This window comes from Macadamia integrifolia, chromosome 5, assembly GCF_013358625.1.
Source record: "Macadamia integrifolia cultivar HAES 741 chromosome 5, SCU_Mint_v3, whole genome shotgun sequence".
Classification (NCBI taxonomy): Eukaryota; Viridiplantae; Streptophyta; class Magnoliopsida; order Proteales; family Proteaceae; genus Macadamia; species Macadamia integrifolia.
Window position 1 is genome coordinate 43,979,949 of NC_056561.1, and position 21,805 is coordinate 44,001,753.

Sequence of the window (21,805 nt, forward strand, 5' to 3'; positions counted from 1 at the left end):
GAATCAAAGTTGGCAACGAAGTATCTCTACCCAACAAGAGAACAATGAACAAAAATAGAGGGCCACAAAACCACCAAATACGTGAAGAGCAAAATCTAACTATACACAAAGGCTAAGAAATGAGCTTCTTTGTTACAATGCCAAAATATGCCTTTCAAGTTTCATACATGAAAATGCCAAAACAATCAGACCGAGAACAAGGCAGAGAGGGGGAGGATATGAAGGCCCCGGAGGGCCCAAAGTTGGATAAAGAAAATTAATGTGATTGAAGACAACATTATTAATCACCATTCAAATTTTCCTAGGAAGGGAGGTCCATTGAATAGAGAAATCCTCACTAGAGGAATGCGACCTTGTACTTGGAGATCAAGAATAAGAGGCAGCCATGGAAATATATGCTGCCAAATACCCCCCTCAAGATCCTAATTTCATATTCACCGTATAGTGATCATAGAAAGTTCGAGAGCCTCTGCAACTCCTGTATTCGGTCAATCATATTGCTTTCCCTCTCATGCTCTGAACGCCACCAATTTCTCTCGGAACTAAGCACCTTTCCAATGCCTAATGCTCAAAAATCTCGCTTAAGCCTATTTTGGAGAATAGATCGAATCTCAACCACCACCCTTTGATTCCTCCTTTCCACCCTACCTTGCTACGACTTTTTAAATACGATTGAAATTTTTCAATGACAAATCTTTTTATGATATTTTTTGTAAATTGGCATTTTGTGCATTAATCCACCATATATGATGAAAAAAAAAAAAAAAGAGCTGGACTACCACTTCACGTACTATTGAGCAAATCTAGGTCACTACACTTTGGAGATTAGAAATAAAATTCTTTACAATTGTGTAACGTACCCATACTCAAGCAAAAACAAGCATCTAATTTTTTCTTGGGATTTCCCTCTTATTGCTCCCCTAGTTCTTATGTATCATCTTTGTTTGTTGTTTCTTTCCTCCCATTTATTTTCTTGTATCCCCTACTTTGGTATTTGTTTTGTCCCCTATTTTTGGATGTATCCCCCTTTGATGATGATATTTGTTTTTAGTAGCCAGTGTTAGAATCCCCGACTCTTGAATTACCTTTTGGGTTGAGTTTTTATTCGTTTTCTTCTATTAAAATACATATTCTATTTAACTAAAACAAAAAAATCTTTTCTCTATCCCCACTCGAGCTGAGTCCTAATATCTCTCGTAGAGGTTTGTTCCTCGAAAAATATTTTATGGAAAATTTCTTATTATATATAATTATTTTTTTTCCATTTGACAATTTTTTTTTAATTGATCGTGACTAATAGGTACATTTGAACATGATTGAACGAGGGTATGGGTCCAGTCATATGATTAGGGAGTATTTAGTCTTCCATGTGTGCTAAGAGTACTAGTGATCAAGATACCATCATTATTTTCATAACATAACATCCTAAATTCTGAAATAACTGTTATTTTCCAACTTTTTGTATTACATATCAGTAAAACATCTCCCCCTTTCTAATATATTCACAATGTTTATTAATCTCTCACAAAATCCATAAACTAATTTATGACAAAATAAAGGCAGCTTAGTACAAAGTTCTCAACTTCACATTCAACTTGGGTTGAATCTGAAGTCCAATCTCCCCCTTTCTATATAACAGAGCTCAATTGTTCCACTACATCATTTTGGGGAATAACACAGCTCCCTAGGAATTCCATGTCATCATTGTGTGGATTAACATTGGCTCCATTGCCCAAGTTATCATTGTGGGGAATAACTGCACCAGTACTTCCAATATCCAAGGTGTCAAGAAAATAAAGTGTGCAAACCAGCAATAGACAACACATAACCATGGGAATGGGCCCAAAGAACCACATAAACAGAGGGAAAGAGAAGTAGATAGCCCTCAAGCCCATGGCCCAGAAATATGAGCCCTTGGTTAAGGCCTTTGCTACGTACACTCCTGCCTGTGAACATACATTGATAGGGACTTGGATAAGGACGCTGGCATGGCTGTAATATCTAATAGACTGAACAGTAAACAAGAAAGCCAGCATGAAGCAGAACATCACTGAGAGGACCTTGATCCAGAACAAAAGCTCACTCTGGTTCCCAAAGATGAGGGTTGAGGGCCTTGAACTGAAGTTGGTGATCATCACTACGATGATGGAGTTGAGTGTGACTGCTGTTGTTGCCACTAAGGTTCCTGCCATTATGTTGTTCCTCAATGTTTGAACAGCAAGAACTCCATTCTGGGGCATGTTCTGAAAAAGGAATACAACCGTATTATAAATTGTCATCTTTTGTAGAAAAAAAAGGAACCTAAAATGATGTAGAAAAAACAAATGAGAATTGCAAATACAGAAATACAACGATGCACACAAGGATTTAGTGGTTTGACAAGATTGTCTATGTCCATGAGATGAGATCTACTTCACTATCAATGATGAATAGGATTGCAACCGCTCATCCTCACACCTCTCTTAGAATGATCATTTTAGTAATTTACCTATATACCCATATTCCTTGGGCCTTTTGGAGTCAAATGTGAGCAATAGAATACAAGGCATCATATCCCAAAAGCAATATAAATGACATTTTAAGAGTCCGGTAAATCATCACGTATGTGAATGTACGTGAACATTTCTAGTTCGTGGATGTGACATCTATTTTCTCTCTCCTCATTTAATAGATGTCATATCCATGGTCCAAGGACATTCATGTACATTCACTTATGTGAAGATTCACTGTTCTCACATTTTTTAATGATTTATATATCATACCACTATTAAAAAGTACATACTCCCTATTTTCGGTATATTTTTTTCAAAAAGACAAAAAAAAAAAACCATTGAGATCTACCAAGAAAAAATTTCAGATGACCAAAAAACCCCCTTAAAATGGAAGATAAAAAAAATTATAATTATCTTTCTCTCTCTCTCTCTAATTGTGGAGAGAAAGGGGAAAGTAATTCTTGCTATTACTCCTTAAATCTCTCTCTCTCTCTCTTTCTCTCTCTCTCTCTCTCCATATTTAAATCTCTATAATTATTTTAAAAAATCTCACTTATCCTCTCTCATAGGATGAAAAAATAGTGGAGCACAAGAAGGGAGGGAGAGAGAGAAAGAGTTATGGAGAGTAGAGAGGGAGTGAACAATTATGGATATATTTACAAAGATAAATATGGAGAAAGATATACCAAAAAAAAAAAAAAAAAATAGTTCCTAAAATCTCTCCTTCTATTCCTTAAAAAAATAAAGGGGGGAGTAATCAGTTTTAAAAACGTTTCCACCTCTCCTTTCTCTCCCTTAAGTGTCTGTACCGTCCCTCAACCTTCCCTTCTCTGCTCTCTTCCTTAAAACAATGGACCTTTCCCAGTGCCCCTCCCCATCCTTTTCTTTTCTCCTCTTGTTCTTCTCAGACAAACACTATTGATCTGGTCCAAAAAAAAAAGCATGCACACTTCATTTATTTCACCATTCATTTCACTCTAAAGAGCGCTTTACAATGGTAGAAGATCCAGCACTGAACCAGTGATTAACCCATCTCCTTATCCTCCTTCCTTGCTCCAATTCCAAATAATTCTACATGTTCTTTTTGATAAAATCCTCAAAATCTTTGGTTGTAGGACAGCTACGCAGCGATGGTGATGTTTAACGTGTTCCTTGTTGAAACTTCCATCAATGGCCAAAAGACAGGAACCTCTTATCAGAGAGAAGGTAGTAAAAATCTAACGCATTAATTCAATTTTATCTCCTCATATTTGTTTTGATTTGTTATTTCTAGACCCTTTTCGTTGCAATTGCTGCTATACTCTAGTTTGATTTGGTGTTTTATGCCCCAATCATGGATCTTCTATCGTATCTGATTTGAATTTAATTGATTTTGTTGGCCTTTTGATTTGTTTTGTTCTTGGTTTTTAGACTATAGTACTTTGGAATTATTCTATCTTTTGGAGAGAATTGTGCCGTCTATGAGGACGGCTTCCAAGTGGGTGTAGTCGTGTAGAAGTGAGGGAATAAGAAGAAACAAATTTTGGAGTTGGGGTTTCCTTGTTTTTTACTTGTTCTATTGAATCACTATAAAGTTTCCTACTTTGCATAACCTTACATATGTCAAACTATCTGTAGCATGAGAAAATCTTAATTTATTTTCTATGGATATAAATTCAAATATCCAACCAAAGATAACCGAATACTTTAATCCCTCTTTCTGTAGATGTTTTGCTTTTAACCCTAATGTTTCTCTTAAACTTCATTACAGTGCATGATAATCTATATTTAGTGCTTTATTGATGAGTATATTCTCTTAAATTATTATCCATTTTTTGGCTTTATTGAAGAGTATTCTTACTTTACTATCCATTCTTTGATAAAGTTATGAAATATGTCTATTCTTATTCATCAACCTTGTTTCATTTTATATGATTTCTAAAGATTTGTAAGGTAGATACTGAAATCTCACTTAAATTACTATGAAAATTGCAAATGATTCTTTCGTTACTAAACATTTTTCTTGCTCTTCATGGAGATGAGAGAAAAAGAAATCTCTTTTAGATTTACCAGGCTAGAGTTTTTTTGTGGATTTTAATTCTCTTTTGGATCAATTTTCTAAGATTTTATAATTATAATTTTTTTAAATGAAAAAAAAAATAAATATTAGCTAAAATTCGAGATGACTATTATACCTAAATATTTGCATTTTCAATTCTCATGTTGTTAATGAAGCCAGTGAAATGATTTTTTCTTTATAAATGCATGCACCATGGGACATAATTTTTTGAATGTTTAGGTTATGCAAGTTTTCTTGGTTTCTTTTAGATAGGTTACAGGGGTTGACATTTTGGTGGAAAAAGTGTGCTTCTATTAGATTTTAAACTAATAATGCATCAGAAGCAATTGAATATCTCTTAAGCATTTGCTTTTTCTCTCAAATTCTTGTTAGTGTAGTCCTAACTTCACTAGCCTCTATGTTCTTAATCTTTACAGGGACGAACAAGCTTAGCAATCTAGATGGAAATATTGCCTCCTTGGTAGTGAAGTTGATAACAGAAGATGTCAAAGAGAATTATGATGATGTGCCTATTGATGAAGTATTAGGTGCTAGAATCTATGAGAATATATATTTGCATTCATGGAAGTTTGCAAATACACCCATTAAAATTAGCAACTTCCTGGCATAGGATGTGATTAGCGCCAATCACTACTATCCTTGAACTTATTGAGAGATTTTAAATCCTTGATTATATATGTCTTACATATAATTTATTGCCACTTGACTACCTGAACAACATACTTTTTTATTGCACCATTAACCAGGTAAACAAGCACCAGATAGAAGAGTTTTTTCAACTTTGATGAGATATATGTTCAAAAAATATGGGTGTTGGAAAGGTATAATAGACATGACAATTATTGATTGTACCAGTCACAGACAATTATTGATTGTACCAGTCACAATCAATTGGTTATGCGTATTTGGGTCAGTTCGAGCTTCAATGTTAATTTTCATTCATTCTTCATTGGTCTATAATCATTTAACCATGAATGACTTTTAACAACTTTTGTTCATTTGATTTTCTACAGAAGAAGATGGATACTGTCATCTCCTTTCTTGGTAATCATTAAGCCTTTTTTTTTTTTCCTTTCCTGGGTGTATAAATATAATGTCTGATTAGAGAGATGAAGGTAAGATAAAAGGAAGTGAAAGTTTGACAAGTATATAACTAGATGCCTTTCGACTTAACATATATATCCCATAGTTGAATAGACCTTTCTTACGAAATTACCAGCAAGCTCAAGCATTATTTGAAAAATCTAATTCATACAAATCATGTAGTTTTGCTTTATTTATTCAATTAGCTTATATCATACATTGCTATCTTTGCTACATAACAAAAATACCATCGTGCAATAAGCAAGAAAGGCTAACCAAGGGCAAAGACCTTAACCAAACAAAACCACAAAAGAGACACTAAAATCCTAGGCGAGAGGAAGAAACAATAATAAAAAAAAAAAAATATGGAAATGAAAAAATATCATACAATAAAACTAGTTGGAGGGTATTAAACATCCAACCAAAGAGTGGGTCTCTGAATTTGATAAGGCGAAGAATAAGAAAAGTTCAACCAGTGGATCTCTGAATTTACTAAGGCGAAAAATAAGAAATTTTTAGTAGTTACCTTCATCAAGGATTCAGCCCAGACACATCTGCTAGTGACATTGATGCCGACGGCTGTCTTCATGGGTTGGTCTATGATGCGATGGAGGAGCCAAATGTGGTAAGCCACCAGTAAAATTAGACCGGAGGGAACCAGAATGTAGTCCAGAATTTGTTTATCCATTTTGGACAATAACAACACTTAATTCCTTCTGGGACGATCTCAATCGATCTTCAAAACGCAACTCTCTCTCTCTCTCTCTCTCTCTCCCTCCCTGTGTAGAGCTCAAGCAGCAAGGGCTCTCTCCCTCTCTTTAATTTATAGAGAGCTTGGTGTTTGACTCTCTGAATTAGCGAGAAAGTCCACATCAAGGAGGTTGATGAGCCGTCCCTATATATTCCTGGCAAACGGGTTAGCCCATGGATTTAATGCAAGGTATCAAATCGGGTATCAGTTATCCTAAAAACGGATATGATACTGAAACAGATGTGCATGAATCACCCCTTATCAGACAAGTTTGCCCCTGATTTTCCTTCAAAATTGGGACTTTTGACCGTTTTACCTCTGATCTGTTCCATTCCACTGCTAAGGGATCTATTAGATATCGGGATCAGTTATCCAATAAGGATACTGATCACCCGATACAGTCGATCCCATCACAATTCCAAAAACCATGGTTTAGCTAGCCTCCTCCTCCTTCACCCCTACGTAATTAAATACAAACTTAACAGGGTTACGTTGGTAAGCTCATATTCCCCTTAAAGAATTTAAATTAGTTTTTTAAGTGTTAATTATTTCAACGCCCATGTCTTTTTCTTCGAGTCTCTATCATCATCGCATCATCCTTAGTACACAAAATTTGGCCACTACCAAGTTCTTGGCCTTGGCTTCCTGCTATCACAGGTAGCATCAAGGGAAATGAAATCCTAGTGACAACGGTGGAAGATACGATCATAGAGTCAAAAATTTCAGCTTACAAGGGATTCTATTTCCCTCACATCACCAGTGAGGTCATTTCAGAGCTGAGTATTTAAGAAAGCCTGTGAAGCATAAGGGCATGCAGAGTGAAGCCAACCAAAGTTTTAAATGATTTCATTGGCTGAAACATGCCCATTTGCTTTGTACCACTACGTAGATTTCTGGACAAGTTTAGGTTGAACTGACGTAGATTTAATTTTGAGAACTACGCTAACCAACACATAGCCAATGTAATTCCAACTGGAGGATTGTAGATTGGCCTAAGTGAGAACTCTCTGAATTTTTTAAGTATATATTAAAAAATATTAAAATCTACAAGGGTATTTATAAAACAAAGAGAGAAATGAATTATTTTATTTCTTCGAGTACAAAGTAGAGGACAAAGTCGAATTGACATTGACCTAATTTTAATAACCATCCAAACGATGGGTAATGAAACTCCAACCGGAGGTGTAGATTTAGTCCAGATCAACTCTACATATGGTGGTAACCGGATTGGTGTCCCTCCAAAATCTATCCGCAGTTGATCCCAACCCCATCTTCTCTTTCCCTTTTTTTGTTTAATATTTTTTTTTTTTTTTTCGTCACAGGACACCACTACCACATGTTCTTCCTTCCTACCCCATTTTCAGCAACCCTTGTCCCATACCCTCACCCTATTCCAACCCCACATCCTTTGCTCATTCCCACGACCCAACCCTCACCTTCTCCCGCCTCTCTACCCCAAGTCCACCTTGTCTCCCCCCTCCCTATTTAATTACCCCATCTCAATCCCAATCCTGCTTTGTTTATTCACCCCATACAAAATTTTGAATAATGAGGATGATTAATGAACATGACAAAAGCTTTGTTCTATTGATTTTAATCAAATGCATGATTGATTCTTGGTTCTGCAAGCCACTTTGAATATCCAATTGACTAATTAAATGTTTACAACAGATTCCAGCTATTTTTTCTTTGACAAATAAGCCAACAGTCTTGACGTTTTCCCAAATATTTTCGTTCTTTGCAAGATTACTATTAAAATGAATCACTTTTTACTATTTTTTTCCTGGGTTCTTTGTGTTCAATGTGATAGTTAATCATGGTTTATGGTGTCGTTTGAATGTAGTGTAATAGACGGAATGCAAAACTTGATTACGGATTCTAGGAATGACCAAGCAATTTTTGACTCATAACGATTCCAGAATCTAGAATCCCGATTCTGGAATTTCAATTTTATTAAGTCTGATTTTTGTTTCTACTTTGGTTGCTGGCTGGGTTTGACACTTTATAGTTCATATATTTAATCAATTTAAAATATAGTACTTATCAACAATCATATCAAATTTATTATATAATTACAATTTATGTACTAATGGTATCATTAATTAATTAAAAGTATATATTTTGCTATTGAACCAAAATCAAAAGATTTTTAGAGGTTTTAGAAACAAAACAAAACTCAAAACCATTGTTTTGATAAAATATATCATAACTTCACATTTTTTTTTCCCTGCTAAAGATCAGAAATAATATAATAAATGAAAAATGAAGATTAAATCAAATAACACAAAAATACTAAAGAACTAAAACCCCCACTTTTAGTATTACCGTCAGTAGGGACACTCAACAGACACTATGTAAAACGATAACGAGGCTTACCGTCACAATCTCCTCCCTAATATGAACTGGGAGGTTAGGAGAAGATTCCAGAATGCCAAATTTAGCTACGGCTTTAGCAAGATAATTAGCTATCACATTTGCTTCTATGAAACAATGAATTAATTTCCACCTAACAATTATATAAATGCTTGAATGTTCTTCATTTTATAGGGATTGGATTAAAGCAACAAGTTTTTCCAAATAATCAAGATGTTTTTTGTCATCCCACACACCGCAGCCATGGTAGCAATAACTATGGCTTGACCAACCACTCACGAGGAATGACTGTTGGAATCAAGGATTTATGGGATGGTATCGGTATCGATCTGATACTGATTTAGATTGATGGGTATCGGTCGATTTCACCCCTACTTTTTATAAAATGTACTATTTTTTTACTATTTTACCCTTGAATCGATTTGAATAATCAATTCGGATCAATCTCAGCCAATACTAATCCAATATGACTGGTATCAAACTGATACTCGAAACCATGGTTAGAATAGGTGAAACAGGTATGAAACAATTGCAAGAGCCCACACAATTTCACGTTACACAACAATTGCAAGATCACTCTATTTTTTGAATAGGGTATCAACAAACTCATCCTAAATAATGGTGGGGTTTAGTAGAAGATAAATCTCGACCACAATCCGGATCCAGATCCTTTGTTATTCTTGCATCTGTTATTCTTGTGTTATTTTAGGTGCAGAAGGCGACATGTGGTGATGCTGACGTGAATGGCTAGGATGATGTGAGAGAAGGTGAACCAGTTTTGGCAGAATAAAACCCAACCGAAAACGATCGGTTTGAGACCAAACCAAACCTTTTTGAGATGTTAGGTCGAACATGACAAAACCCCTCCTCACATCTCGATTTCATAATCCTCGATCTCTCGCGCTCTCGTCTCTCTTGCACTCCATGTTCTCTGCAACCTCTTCACTGGAATCATTCTCAGATCAAGGACAAAGAAACCAACCGATGTTTATATCAGTCTACACCTCCTCTCTCGTGCTCTCTTCTCTCCCTCTCTCTCTCTCCCTGCTGAACTGGAAGTCCTTCATCGATTGCTTACCTGAACTAGAGTGAAGCGCCTGACGTGGCTGCGATCTCTGATCTCTCTCGCCTGAAGCACCCTCTCCCGAAGCTCGTAAGCAAGCAAGGTCTGGTTTAGTTAGGGTTTGAATACATAACCCTAATCTGAGGGTTCGTTTTTCCTTGGTTCCTAAATCTCTTACGAAAGATTAGGTAAGCGTCTCCTAATCTCAGATCTGGTTTTTGCTTGGTTCTTTATCAATGTGTTTCTCCTCTCTCTCTCTCTCTCTCTCTGAAATCGTTGAAGAAATTTCATGTGGTGCATTTTTTTTTTCTGTTAAATTGTTTAGCTATGCACTGTGTCTGTTAGATGCGATGAAGAAATTTTTTCTGTCTCTCCCCATCTCTCTGAAATGTGATGAAGAAATTTCATGGTTTAGCTTCATGTAATCGATGTAGGCATTGAGTTTGTTACCACTCTCTCTCTCTCTCTCTCTGAAATCGATGAACAGCTTTATGTACTGCTTTTTTTCTTTTTGGACCAAAATTGCCCAAACCTGACAGCATTTACCATAATGTTGTTGGTAGTCTTTTTATTACTGTTGTGATTGATTTTTGTGATTGCTTGTATGTAATTAAGAGTCTTTAGCTCGAAGTGGTAGAGCAACTGGGTATCTAGGGTATGGTAATTCGAATCCAACTTGATATTCTAAAGTTGAAACCTTTAGTGCCTTATTTTTATTTATACTTGCTCTGTTCTGTTCCACAAAGCCACTGTCCGTGTAATTACGTTATTTTTTACACTAATGATCAACAAATTCAATGAAGAGACATTATGGAAATTCATATTTTTTCAATGAAATTCAGACTGTAAGTCATTGCTATAGCGTTCTCTTCTCTGGTTTCAAAGTTAGCTTTTCAGTCTCCAAAGGGGTCCCGCCAGACATGGTCTTTGTCGGATCTGGATCCTCTCCAACTAATTTTTCCTTCAATTCTCTTCACCTCTCTTGTATGCCCGCAGCTCAACACATGGGGGCACCTTCGGCTTGCCTTCGGCTATGTGAATGTGAGAGTGGTGGAGAAAAATTAGTTGGAGAGGATCCCAATCCATCTGTGTTTCATTTTATAGCTGAAGAGTCTTCTTAACCTCCTTAGCTACTTCAGGGATCAATCTTATTGGTTGGATTTTGGATGAGATAAAAATGGTTTCATATATTAGGGTAAAAATGGGGATAAAGTCCCTTGACCAATCAAATTTCACTTTAATGCGTTCTAATCCATGAATTAGTGGATTAGGTACAGGGGTACCAACCGATTGGGCTCGATCGGGCCTAATTGGGGTTAACGACTTTCAAGCCATGCACCGTGAATGTTCATTTAGTTAAACGGGCTTAGCTTTGGTGGACATGATACGGTTTATAATCGGATCGGTTGGTCTCAGGTTATAATCAGGCTGCCATAAACATGCCTTAACCGAACGCTAGCCGGGTTTGACTCTAACGGGTCTTCTCATCCCCTCTCAATTCTCACATACATTTTCCTTTCTGTCACAAATATAAATTAAGAAGCCAAAAAAGATTCAACTACCAAAAACTTCCATTTGAACATTAAATCATGTTCTCAGTCAAAGAACCCTTTAAAAGCCTATTGTAAAACATATTTTCATGATATTAAAAATAGCAAAGACCTATAATCGATTGGGGTAAACATGGCAGGCACAGTCAAGCCTATGATCGGTTTGTTTGATCGGGAGCCAGTTGGTTCACACCTCTGCATCTTAAATGCACGTTTATTAAATGGGTTGGGTCAGGCTTTAAACGGTTAAGCTAAATAGTCCGAGCCTAGAATTGACACCTCTAATTAGGTATATTGTTTTCCAAGGTTTGAATCTAGGTAGGGGTGTCAAATGGTGTGGTTTTGGTTATTAGGTTGGGTTTTACTTCGGTTTATATTTTGATAAGGTGAAATCAAAATCGCACCGGATAGGAATAAGGTGAAATCATAATCATTTTCATATGGTTTTGGTTTTGATGGTTTCTAATTGGTTTTTGTTATTCAGTTCACAATCGGTTTGCATACGGTTAATAGTGTCATTTTAGAAAATTGTTTGCATATTCAATTTGTAATGGAAGGCAAGGAAGATATAAACGAAGCAAAGTTGAGCCCATAAACTCATTTTGTTGAGTTTGGTGATTGGCAACTGTCCTATGTTTGATTATCAAGCAAAAAGAACAAAGAACTAAGATATAGAAGATTAATTTGGTGATTCTTTTTTCTCCTATGGTGAAGATGTAAAAAGTTGGCCCAAATACCTAGAATAGGACCTAAACTTAATATGAAACTGAATAAGGAACCCAATATGAAACTGAATAAAAACTAAAAACGAATCATACCAAGTTGATTCGGTTTAGGCTTCTTAAATGTATTCCTGTTCTCAATACGATCTGATTTTGATTTCTGTATCTTGTACTTGAATTATACTGAATAACTAAAATCAAACCAATTGACACCTTCACTTATTGCACAGTGTCGATTTGGATTTGGATTTGGATTTGGATCCAAGTTGGGCTAGGTTTGGTGGGTCGACTTGTTTTTCAAATTTCGAGAGTCAAATTGTGTTTGACAGTTAATTCCTGGTACTTTTCAATGAACTTAAAATTGAAAACCGTTTTAGCAAAAGGTAATTTTGAGCATGGATGTGATATGACCGAAAGTGGAATCTCTTAAAATAATTTGGGCCACTTTTCAAGGTCAATTTCTTATACTTTATACTTTGACCGGGTAAATCTTCTAAGTGTATTTTTGTAATTTTATTTACTTTCTTTGGCTTTCTTAGAATGATTTCTTACATAATCTGTGGCTTGTAAGAGATCTCCCAGCTATAAAATTAGACCTTCAACATTGTTCAAAGTGTCCATTCATCATCTCCACACACGTTTTTCTTGTCACAAAATGAGATACCTACGACAGTCAATGGACATGACTTATAATAATAATAAAATAATATTTCACAATAGATGATTCACTGAGACCATAGATATGAACTTGAGTTAAAGTGTATGTCATTGGAGAATAAACACCCTAGTTATGTGGTTGATTAATCCTGATCTCATCAAAGAGACATGATGGATCTAATTACGGATTTAGGTTTTGGTATTGATATTAATATCAATATTTGTTAATACCAATTTAGATTGGATTGGATCGACCTGTATTCGGTCGTTTTTATTTTTAATTTTTTTTTAAATATATATATTTTTACTATTTTACCTTTAAAACAAACGGTATAGATAATCAATTCAAATCAATCAACAATTGATATCGATACAATATAACCGATTACGATCGATATGACACTTCAAACCATGACAAGGCATCGGGACGAAACTAAGTCAAAAGAACCAAGCTCTAAGGAATACTAGTCAAACCACATTTGAAGATTTGCTTCTATAAACGTATCCACCTTTACACGTGGCATACATCTGAACTGCCAAAGCATTTTCACATCTCCAAGCAAAGCTTATAATCTTATCCAAAGAAAAACAAATTCACATGCATTTTCAATCTTTGGTTCACCAGTTTGGCACGCAAGACGTTCCTGTCCTGTTTCGATGGAGACACACCAAAAGAGGAGACCAACCAAACAAAGCAATTAATGAGGATGACTAGTCAAACCATTCTCTGAGTCTTTTGCTTCCTTACGTATGTCCACGTGGCATCAATCACCATCTATAAATACTCAATCGTGGCATCCATCAGTTCCTTAACAATGGTTGCTGATATAGACTGCAGGAACGAGATAGTGAATTAAAAGAGGTAATCACAGAGGAAAAGATGGCTTCCTTGAGTTCTTTCATGGGTTGGTTGCTTGGATGCATGTTTATCATTGCAGCTCTACTTCAGGGAGCGGATGCTGAGACAACTCACACTGTTGGAGGTAGTATAGGATGGACTATTCCTCCTTCTAACTTCTCATATGAAACATGGGCTGCATCACAGACGTTCATGGTTGGCGATTACCTATGTGAGGATTCCCTCTCTCTCTCTCTCTCTCTCTCTCTCTCTCTCTCTCTCTCTCTCTCTCTCTTTATATATATATTGCATGTACAAAACATTCATCTCATCATGTAGTTTCTAATAATGTTCAATACATCAGTTTTCAAAGATATTTGATGTGGTTTGATATGATTTTGAGTTCTATATCTTGTAATTGAGTCTTCCTAAAATCCATATCAGTGATATTAGTGCAGCCGATCTTTAGTTCCAACCCTCGTGTGGAAGGGATGACATGGTGTCAAAGTAAAGCTCTTAGGAAAGGGCTATTCTCTTTTGGGTAGAGGAACGAAACTTTGTTCCTGCCCAGGTTGCAACCAAGTAGCTGTTAGGGCAATGAAATCTTAGGGATAAGGGTGGAAAATTCTATCTTAAGAGGGTATTTTTAAATCTGCGAGTCTATGACTGCCACTAGGAGTTGTAGCTACTTGGTTGCAACCCTGATAGCAGCCAGCCAAATTTTTTTACTCCGGTAGAGGCCCTAGATTAGAGTGAAGCTGGTACACATTAGTTTTCAAAGAGATTTGATGTGGGTTGATATCATTTTACGTACTCTCACATTGTAAATCGATTTATGGGGTTTGAGTTCTCCAAAGTTTCGTATCATTGTTTCTATGGGTTTTGGATATTTGAGTTCATTTCACCTGTTTATTCTCTGCAAACAATTGCTTTAATAACCGAAGAAGCTTTCTAATTTTGTGTTTACTATTGTGCAGTTTTCAATTTCACAAGTAATACTACTAATGACGACGTGGCAGAGGTCTACTCAAAAGCTGATTATGAATCCTGCAACAAGACGAGCGTCTCTATTACTTTGGGATCATCATTAAGCACCCTCATTACTACCGCAGGAGAACACTACTACTTCTCCACCATTGGCCAAAACTGTGTAAAGAACCAGAAGCTGGCAATCAATGCTTCTGGTACTCCCATCTCCTCACCATCTCCACCCAGCTCGGCATCTCTCACTGTTGGCGGCTTCACTCTTCTTCTGCTATCCACTATCATCCCTTTCTTTTATTAGAATGTGTTATACATTGCCATATTTAGAGCAGATTTTCTCTCTCAGTTTTTCTTTGCATTTTCTTTAGCCCCTTCCATGGGCGTACATATCACATTGAAATTCAATATTTAATAAACCTTTGGTGTGAATTTTATTGGGTTTTTTATGCATTTGTATTCCACAGTTAGATCAATAAACTACTTAATAACTATGCAGGTGACTCAGTATTTATTGGATTGTAAGCCCTCCATGACACTATTATTATGACCAGACAATTTTTCCACAGGAGGGAGGGGCAGGAATTTTTGTATAATATGTTGTAAGAAATAACATTTTTTCATCCTTTGCAAGTTAATAGAGATACACAACGATAACTAAGGTTGCGTTTGATAATGTTTTTGTTTCAGAAACAACGTTTCATGTCAAAAACAAAAATTTTAGTTTCTATGTCAAAATACCCCCTTTCTCTTTTTAGAACGAAACTGGAATGACGGAATTGCCCTTTGTCGTTCCGTCAATTCTTGTTTCTATCGTTTTTTTTTTTTTCACTTTTTGTTAAAATAAACGAAACACACTATAAATGCACCAAACGTTTTACTCCGTTTTTTCATTCCCATAGAACAAAAGAATTACATAAACTTTACCAACCGCAGCCTAAATATGTGTAAAATAATTTTGAAACAGATCAATCCAAATTTCCAAAGCACAGTCCAATTTTAATGTGAAAAATCCTCCCAAATTTAACATGTAATACCTAACTTGCAATCAACAAAAGTTTTCGATCTTTTTTCCCATGAGCAATACCATAAATTTTTGAATGATCACACTAGAAGTCTAAAATTAGACTCTAAGACTGTGTTTGGTATTCATTTTTGGAATAGATTCTTGATTTAGAACGTATTTTGAAGTTTGATTCTTTTCTTTTTTTTTGGAATAAAATATATTTTTTTCTTCACCGAGAATCTATTCCAAGAATGCGTAACAAACATAGTTTAAGAATCAACGAATTTGAAACTTGATTGATGACCATCCTAACAAAACCATCACTCAAAACCCAATTGTATGGTGTTTGAAGCCTTAACATGCAAACCAAATGTGATGCATTATATTTCAACTTAGTAAAACAATAAATAAAATTCATTTTTAAAATTGACATTGGTAGGTGCACCTTGAGCCCATTCCTAACCACATGTTGGTGTCGGAAGAGCTAGGCCATATATAACCCAAAATATAAAAATAAAATAAAGAAAACAGCTTTTTAGCCTTGAAATTTCCCACTAAAATGTGGAGGGATTGCACCATCAAAAGATACATGAAGATCATAAACGAACTGAATCACCTCCAACCAGAAGGTAAGACAAGGGATTTTTTTTTTCCTTACAATAAGTTTAATCAGATTCCTCAAAAAAAAAAAAAAAAACAAATTCAAACAGGATTTTAAGGGCATGAACAACTCAGGTATGTAAAATTCCTATATAATTATTTTTTTTTTATTCGTGTTATTAGTAAAGCTTGATCTTAGTTTAATTCAGGAAGTACTGATGAGTTGAGTCCGAGTTGAGTCCCATGCTCTTTCTTCCTTCCTACATAATATAGCTTCACTGTTCCAAATCATCATTGTGTGGGATAACTCCAAAATGCCAAGTACTTCCAATATCCAAGGTGTCGAGAAAAATAAATTGTGCAAACTAGCAACAGGCAGCAAATAAACATGCGAATGGGCCCAAAGAACAACATAAAGAGAGGGAAAGAGAAGTAGAGAGCCCTCAAGCCCATAGCCCAAAAATATGAGCCCTTGGTTAAGGCCTTTGCTACATACACTCCCACGTTTGCACATTTTCTGACACGGACTTGGACGAGGAAGCTTGCATGGCTATAATATTTAAGAGATTGCACAATAAACAAGAAAGACAACAAGAAGCAGAACATCACTGAGAAGACCTTGATCCAAAACAAAAGCTCACTCTGGTCTCCAAAGATGGTGGTTGTGGGTCTTGAACTGATGGAGTTGAGTGTGACTGATGTTGTTGCCAATAAGGTTCCTGCCATCATGTTGTTCCTTATTGTTTGAACTGTAAGAATTCCATTCTGGGGCATACTCTGAAAGTAAAAAAAATATATCATGTATTATTCCTGTACGCATGGAATTAGTGAAAATGTTGCTGTTATAAAGATTGGAGAAAACCAAAAAATGATGTTGTTGCCTTTTTAGTGTAATACATTTTTTTTTTTTTTTTTTAAGTGAAGAAAATCCTATCATTTCACATTTTTACTCAAGAAATTCTGAAACTTTTATTAATGTTACCCCACATACACTGTAGTTAAAACTGCATGAATAGCGGTGGATTTCTGATTTTTTAAAAATAAAAAAAAATCCACTATAGGAATTAATGGTGATTTTTTCATCTTTAGCAGTGGTAAAACCTTGTATTCTTTTATTGTCAACATTTTGGTTACAATTTGCACTCATCTACAAAAGATATGAGCATGAGAACACTACATGATAACGTATATACACGCTAATGCCCGAGGCTAATGGGGGAGCTTATATGAGCATTTTTAGCACGGGGTAGCGTGGTCTTTTCACACCAGCTTGCTGTGTCTTAGTGCAGGTACATGCTATCGGGTAGTGTTCTCTTCCTAATGATAATACTAGAAAAGGAAAAGTATCTCTGAGCCTAAGGCCCTTCCAACGCCCTCTCACATATAAATGTTTTTTTTTTTTTTTTTTTCTCTCATGAAAATATGAATAAAAACTCACTTTGCGAGAAGGTATAGGAAATACAGTAGGTTCAAAAAGCCCTTTTCAAAAAATAAATCACGTACATAGATTGTATTTGGGCCTTCTTATTGATCATGCACCTTTGACTTATATTATTTAATTTTTTATTTTAAAATTTATTAAATTTCCTACATGGTCCCTTTGGGAAGCCTTTCCAAAGTGGCCTTAAAAATCTGCAGCTTCGTTGTAGTTGGATTTCACATTTGTGGGCATATGATCGATTTTATCCTCCCCAGACCCCACAGTAGCATGATCCTCGTGCATTGGATACGTCCTTTATGATCAATGTCATCTTATAGTAAGTTTTATAGCCCAAAGATACTGCATCACGTGCCCTAATCAATGGATTTTTCTTGATTAGATTGTAAAAATTGCCGAAAGAGGCAATATGAATTAACCTTTTTCAAATGTCTGAATTTACTAAGGAGGAAAATAAGAAAGTTTAGTATACCATTGACTTACATAATATAAGATATCAAAGCAGACGTTGTGGATAAGTGTAGAATTGTTGTTCCTAAGAGTAGGAAATCCTCTAAGAACCCTTACCTATCTCAGAAACAAAGAACTACCACTGAAAAATCTGATCCCAGTGGTTGTGCCTTGGTCTTTGGGTGCTTTGATTTGTAACTTTTGTGCCATTCTGGCCTAGTGATCCATTTTAGTCGTGGGGAACTTTTCTCTAAGGCTTAAAACCAGTTGCCTTTGAGTTGTACATATTTTCTTTCTTTTTCAATAAACTGATTTTAAAAAAAATAAAAAATTTAGTAGTTACCTCCATCATGAATTCAGCCCAAACAGGTCTGCTAGCTGGTGACACCAATGCCGATGGCTGTCTTCATGGTTTGGTATATATGATACCATGGACAAGCCAAATGTGGTAAGCCACCAGCAAAATTAGACCGGATGGAACCAGAATGTAGTCTAGAATTTGTATCCCCATTTTAAATCTCAAGACTGATTAATAACTCTCTCCCTCTCTTCAATTTATAGAAGAGCTTGATGTGTGATTGTGTGTGAATTAGAAACAGATGATTACAGTGATGATCGGAATGGCAACATCAGATAGGTAGGTGAGCCGCACCTATATCTTCTTGGCAAATGGGTTAGGCTCTTCTTCATGGCTACATGATTTGGTCCCAACTTAAGAGGCTAATAAGAGGATTCAAGTACTTAAGCTAAGATGACACCTTGGAGTTCAGACAAGTTTTTTAAGTATTAATTACTTCAGCATGCATGGTTTTATTTCCAAGTCACTTATCATTGTTGCATGATTAGTGAGGCAATATAACTAGGTGCTGAATATCCAAAAAATAATAAGTTTACCCCGTGCACAAAGTTTCTGGCGCCATTGTGGGGTATGGAGAGGATCATCATGATGTAAACAGTCTTACCTCTACTTCGAGGAAACTATTTCTTTTCTTGAACTCACCACCACTAGGTAAATCTAAGCGACTAGGTACATCTAAATGTTGAATACGATGTACAAAATTGTTAAAGACTGACATATGAACTAAAGATTATATGGTCATGTTATACCCAAAAATTAAAAACCTGTGAAAGTATATGGGCAAGCTTTAAATCATAGTGAGCCTGACCAGTGTTTTGAATGGTTCCCATGCCTGAAGCATGCCCGTTGGCTTTGTACCACTAGCATTCCTCCCACAACTAAGTCCGTTCTAGATCTCTCAACAATGATGAATTGACTTGAAGCTAATTTTGAGAATCAACCAAGCTTAGACAGGCATATGTAATTTCATAATTGGAAAATTAAATTTTATTCTTTTGTAAGCAGTCCTTATATTATACGGTAATAACGTGTGTTATGTAAAGATAAATGATAGGATCCTTCCATTGTATAGCTGTTATATGAAAGGATAGGACTCTATAGGATTCTTTCAATCCTTTTATTGTATAGCTGTTATATTTGTGTAATATTCCCTTTCCCTATAAAACCTTGTATAGGTTTTTGTAATATTCTCTTTCCTTGTTAAGTTTTTTCTTTCTATGGACTTACCTTGTATGGGTGTCCAATTTTGTGTATTTATATGGGTTTCCTACATGAATACAAGACACAGAATTTTACTAATTTACATGGTATCGGAGCCTTCTCTAGAATCTTTGGAGCATTCCGATCATCTCTGCAGCAAGGGTTTAGATCTCAGCCTCCGCCAAGCATTCTGATCCTCCGATTCCAATCTTCCGTTGTCCTGTGAGTAATCTGTGCATCTGTGAACAGTCCTTGTTCAATTCTGCAGTCGTTGTTCAGTTCTGCTGCAATCTGTGCCTTGTGGGTACCCTCCTTCCTCACTTATTAGTTCTTATCCTTATATAAATATATATATATATATATATATATAAATTTTTTTTGCTGCCACCTATTTTCTGCCACCCGTTACCCATTTGCTGCAATACCATCCTACGTCTCTTGCTCTTTTCATTGACTGCTATTAATTTTTTTTTTCCCCATTATTTGTTCTTCCAAAATGGAAAAATCTAAGATATTGTCGGTTAAATTTGATGGTACAAACTATGGTATTTGGAGGTTTCATTTTTAGTTTTTCGTGGAAGGGAAATGTTTGTGGGGCTATATCGATGGCTCGACATCCCAACCATTTGTTACTGATCCTTCCAAGTCATCTGATTTGGCTAAATGGAAGATTAATAATGCTAAGATTATCACTTGGATTCTTGGTACTATTGATCCGCATATTGGTATTCCTATGCGTGGTTTTTCCACGTCTCATGAGATGTGGTCATATCTTGAACGAGTTTATCAGCAATCAAATTTAGCCAGAAAATTTCAAATTTCAAATTATTTAATTTCATATGGTCAGGGAGAGAAGTGTATTCAGGAATATTACGCTGGTTTCCTCACTTTATGGAATGAGTATGAACAGGCTCATATAACTTCCGATTTATCTGATTGTTGCATTAGCACCTTATAGAAAATATATGCTGAAAGAAAAGTTATGCATTTTCTCATGAAATTGAGAGCTGACTATGAGGTTGTTCGAGCTAACATCCTCAATAGGGGTACCCTACCTGAAATGGATTTGGTTCTTGGGGAGTTGCTTCGGCAAGAGACTTGACTTACTACTCAAACTACCCTTGATCAGAAGAAGGATGATGTGATATTCTTCGCCAACAAACCCAAATCAAAACCTTCCTCTCATGATTTTTCTCATGTTCAATGTTATGAATGCAAGGCTACTGGTCATACTGCTTCTCATTGCAAGAAGCGCAATTTCTGTGTTTATTGTAAGAAAGATGGTCACATTATCTCGGAATGCAAAGTGAAACCACCAAGAACCTTCACCTCTAGTCCACGTGCTATTCAACCAAGGGCTTATCAGACTTCCGAAACACCATCCTCTGCACCCTCTTCACTTGATTCTGAGAAAAACAATATTCCTGCTACTGTTGGAATGTCGGATGAGGTTAGGCAGCTAGTCCAGAGCAGCGTGACCTCTGCCATTTCTTCGGCATTTTCTACCATTGGGTTGTCTGGTAAGGTTTCTTTTTATTGCTTTCCATCTACTCCTCTGTGGATTCTTGACTCTGGAGCTTCTAATCATATGACTGGTGTTTTTTCTTCTACTATTATTCCTAAACCTTGCAATGATGGTCGACAAATTCTTACTGCCAATGGTGATAAGCTAGATATCATTGGTAGTAATAACTTGTCACTATCTACTTCCTGTTCTCACCCCCTACAATTAACTAATGTTTTTCTTGTTCCTAGGCTCACCACTAATCTTATTTCCATTGGTCAATTGGTAGATGAGGGTTATATTGTTAACTTTTCTTCTCATAGTTGTGTGATTCAGGACCCGCGCACTGGGAAGGTGATAGCGAAGGGGCGTAAAATTGGGCGTCTGTTTGCGTTGGAATTTGAAACATTGAAGAGCATGTCTTCTCCTCCTTATTTACCTAGTTCCTCTTTCCTTGTTTCTTCCTCTTCGAACTTTACTTCATCTAATAATTTGTGGAATCTGTGGCATCGCCGTTTAGGCCATTTATATTATGACAGATTGGAGTATTTGTTTCATAATGGTAGCTTAACCAACAAAATTTCTTCTTTGCAATCTGTGGAAAAATCATGTGTGACTTGTTCTTTATGTAAAAGTTCGCATTTAGCATTTCCTTCTCACTCCTCTATTAGCACTGCTCC

At 36.0% G+C, this 21,805-nt stretch overlaps 3 protein-coding genes across 5 annotated transcripts; 2 read left to right on the forward strand and 1 right to left on the reverse strand.

Moving 5' to 3' along the window:
- Positions 1-1,628: 1,628 nt before the first annotated feature.
- On the reverse strand, positions 1,629-2,240 carry LOC122078096. The gene has a single exon (XM_042643957.1). The coding sequence runs from the start codon at positions 2,238-2,240 to the stop codon at positions 1,629-1,631; it is 612 nt and encodes a 203-aa protein (XP_042499891.1).
- A 1,163-nt stretch (positions 2,241-3,403) lies between these two features.
- LOC122078759 (perakine reductase-like) lies at positions 3,404-5,250 on the forward strand. The gene is made up of 2 exons (XM_042644879.1): positions 3,404-3,698; positions 4,968-5,250. Exons 1-2 carry the CDS (start codon positions 3,623-3,625, stop codon positions 5,159-5,161), a joined length of 270 nt encoding a protein of 89 aa, XP_042500813.1. The 5' UTR covers positions 3,404-3,622; the 3' UTR covers positions 5,162-5,250.
- A 4,339-nt stretch (positions 5,251-9,589) lies between these two features.
- LOC122080376 (cucumber peeling cupredoxin-like) lies at positions 9,590-15,063 on the forward strand. Of its 3 annotated transcripts, XR_006140690.1 has the most exons (4): positions 9,590-10,009; positions 13,376-13,498; positions 13,582-13,820; positions 14,566-15,063. XR_006140690.1 is itself a non-coding variant. In XM_042647333.1 (3 exons), the coding sequence occupies exons 2-3, from the start codon at positions 13,631-13,633 to the stop codon at positions 14,871-14,873; spliced, it is 498 nt and encodes a 165-aa protein (XP_042503267.1). In that variant the 5' UTR covers positions 9,603-10,009; positions 13,376-13,630; the 3' UTR covers positions 14,874-15,016. The 3 variants fall into 3 exon arrangements, 2 of the variants coding, with proteins under 2 accessions (XP_042503267.1, XP_042503268.1); XM_042647333.1 differs by having other exon boundaries at positions 9,603-10,009; positions 13,376-13,820; positions 14,566-15,016; XM_042647334.1 differs by lacking the exon at positions 13,376-13,498 and having other exon boundaries at positions 9,603-10,009; positions 14,566-15,016.
- The last annotated feature ends 6,742 nt before the right edge of the window (positions 15,064-21,805 follow it).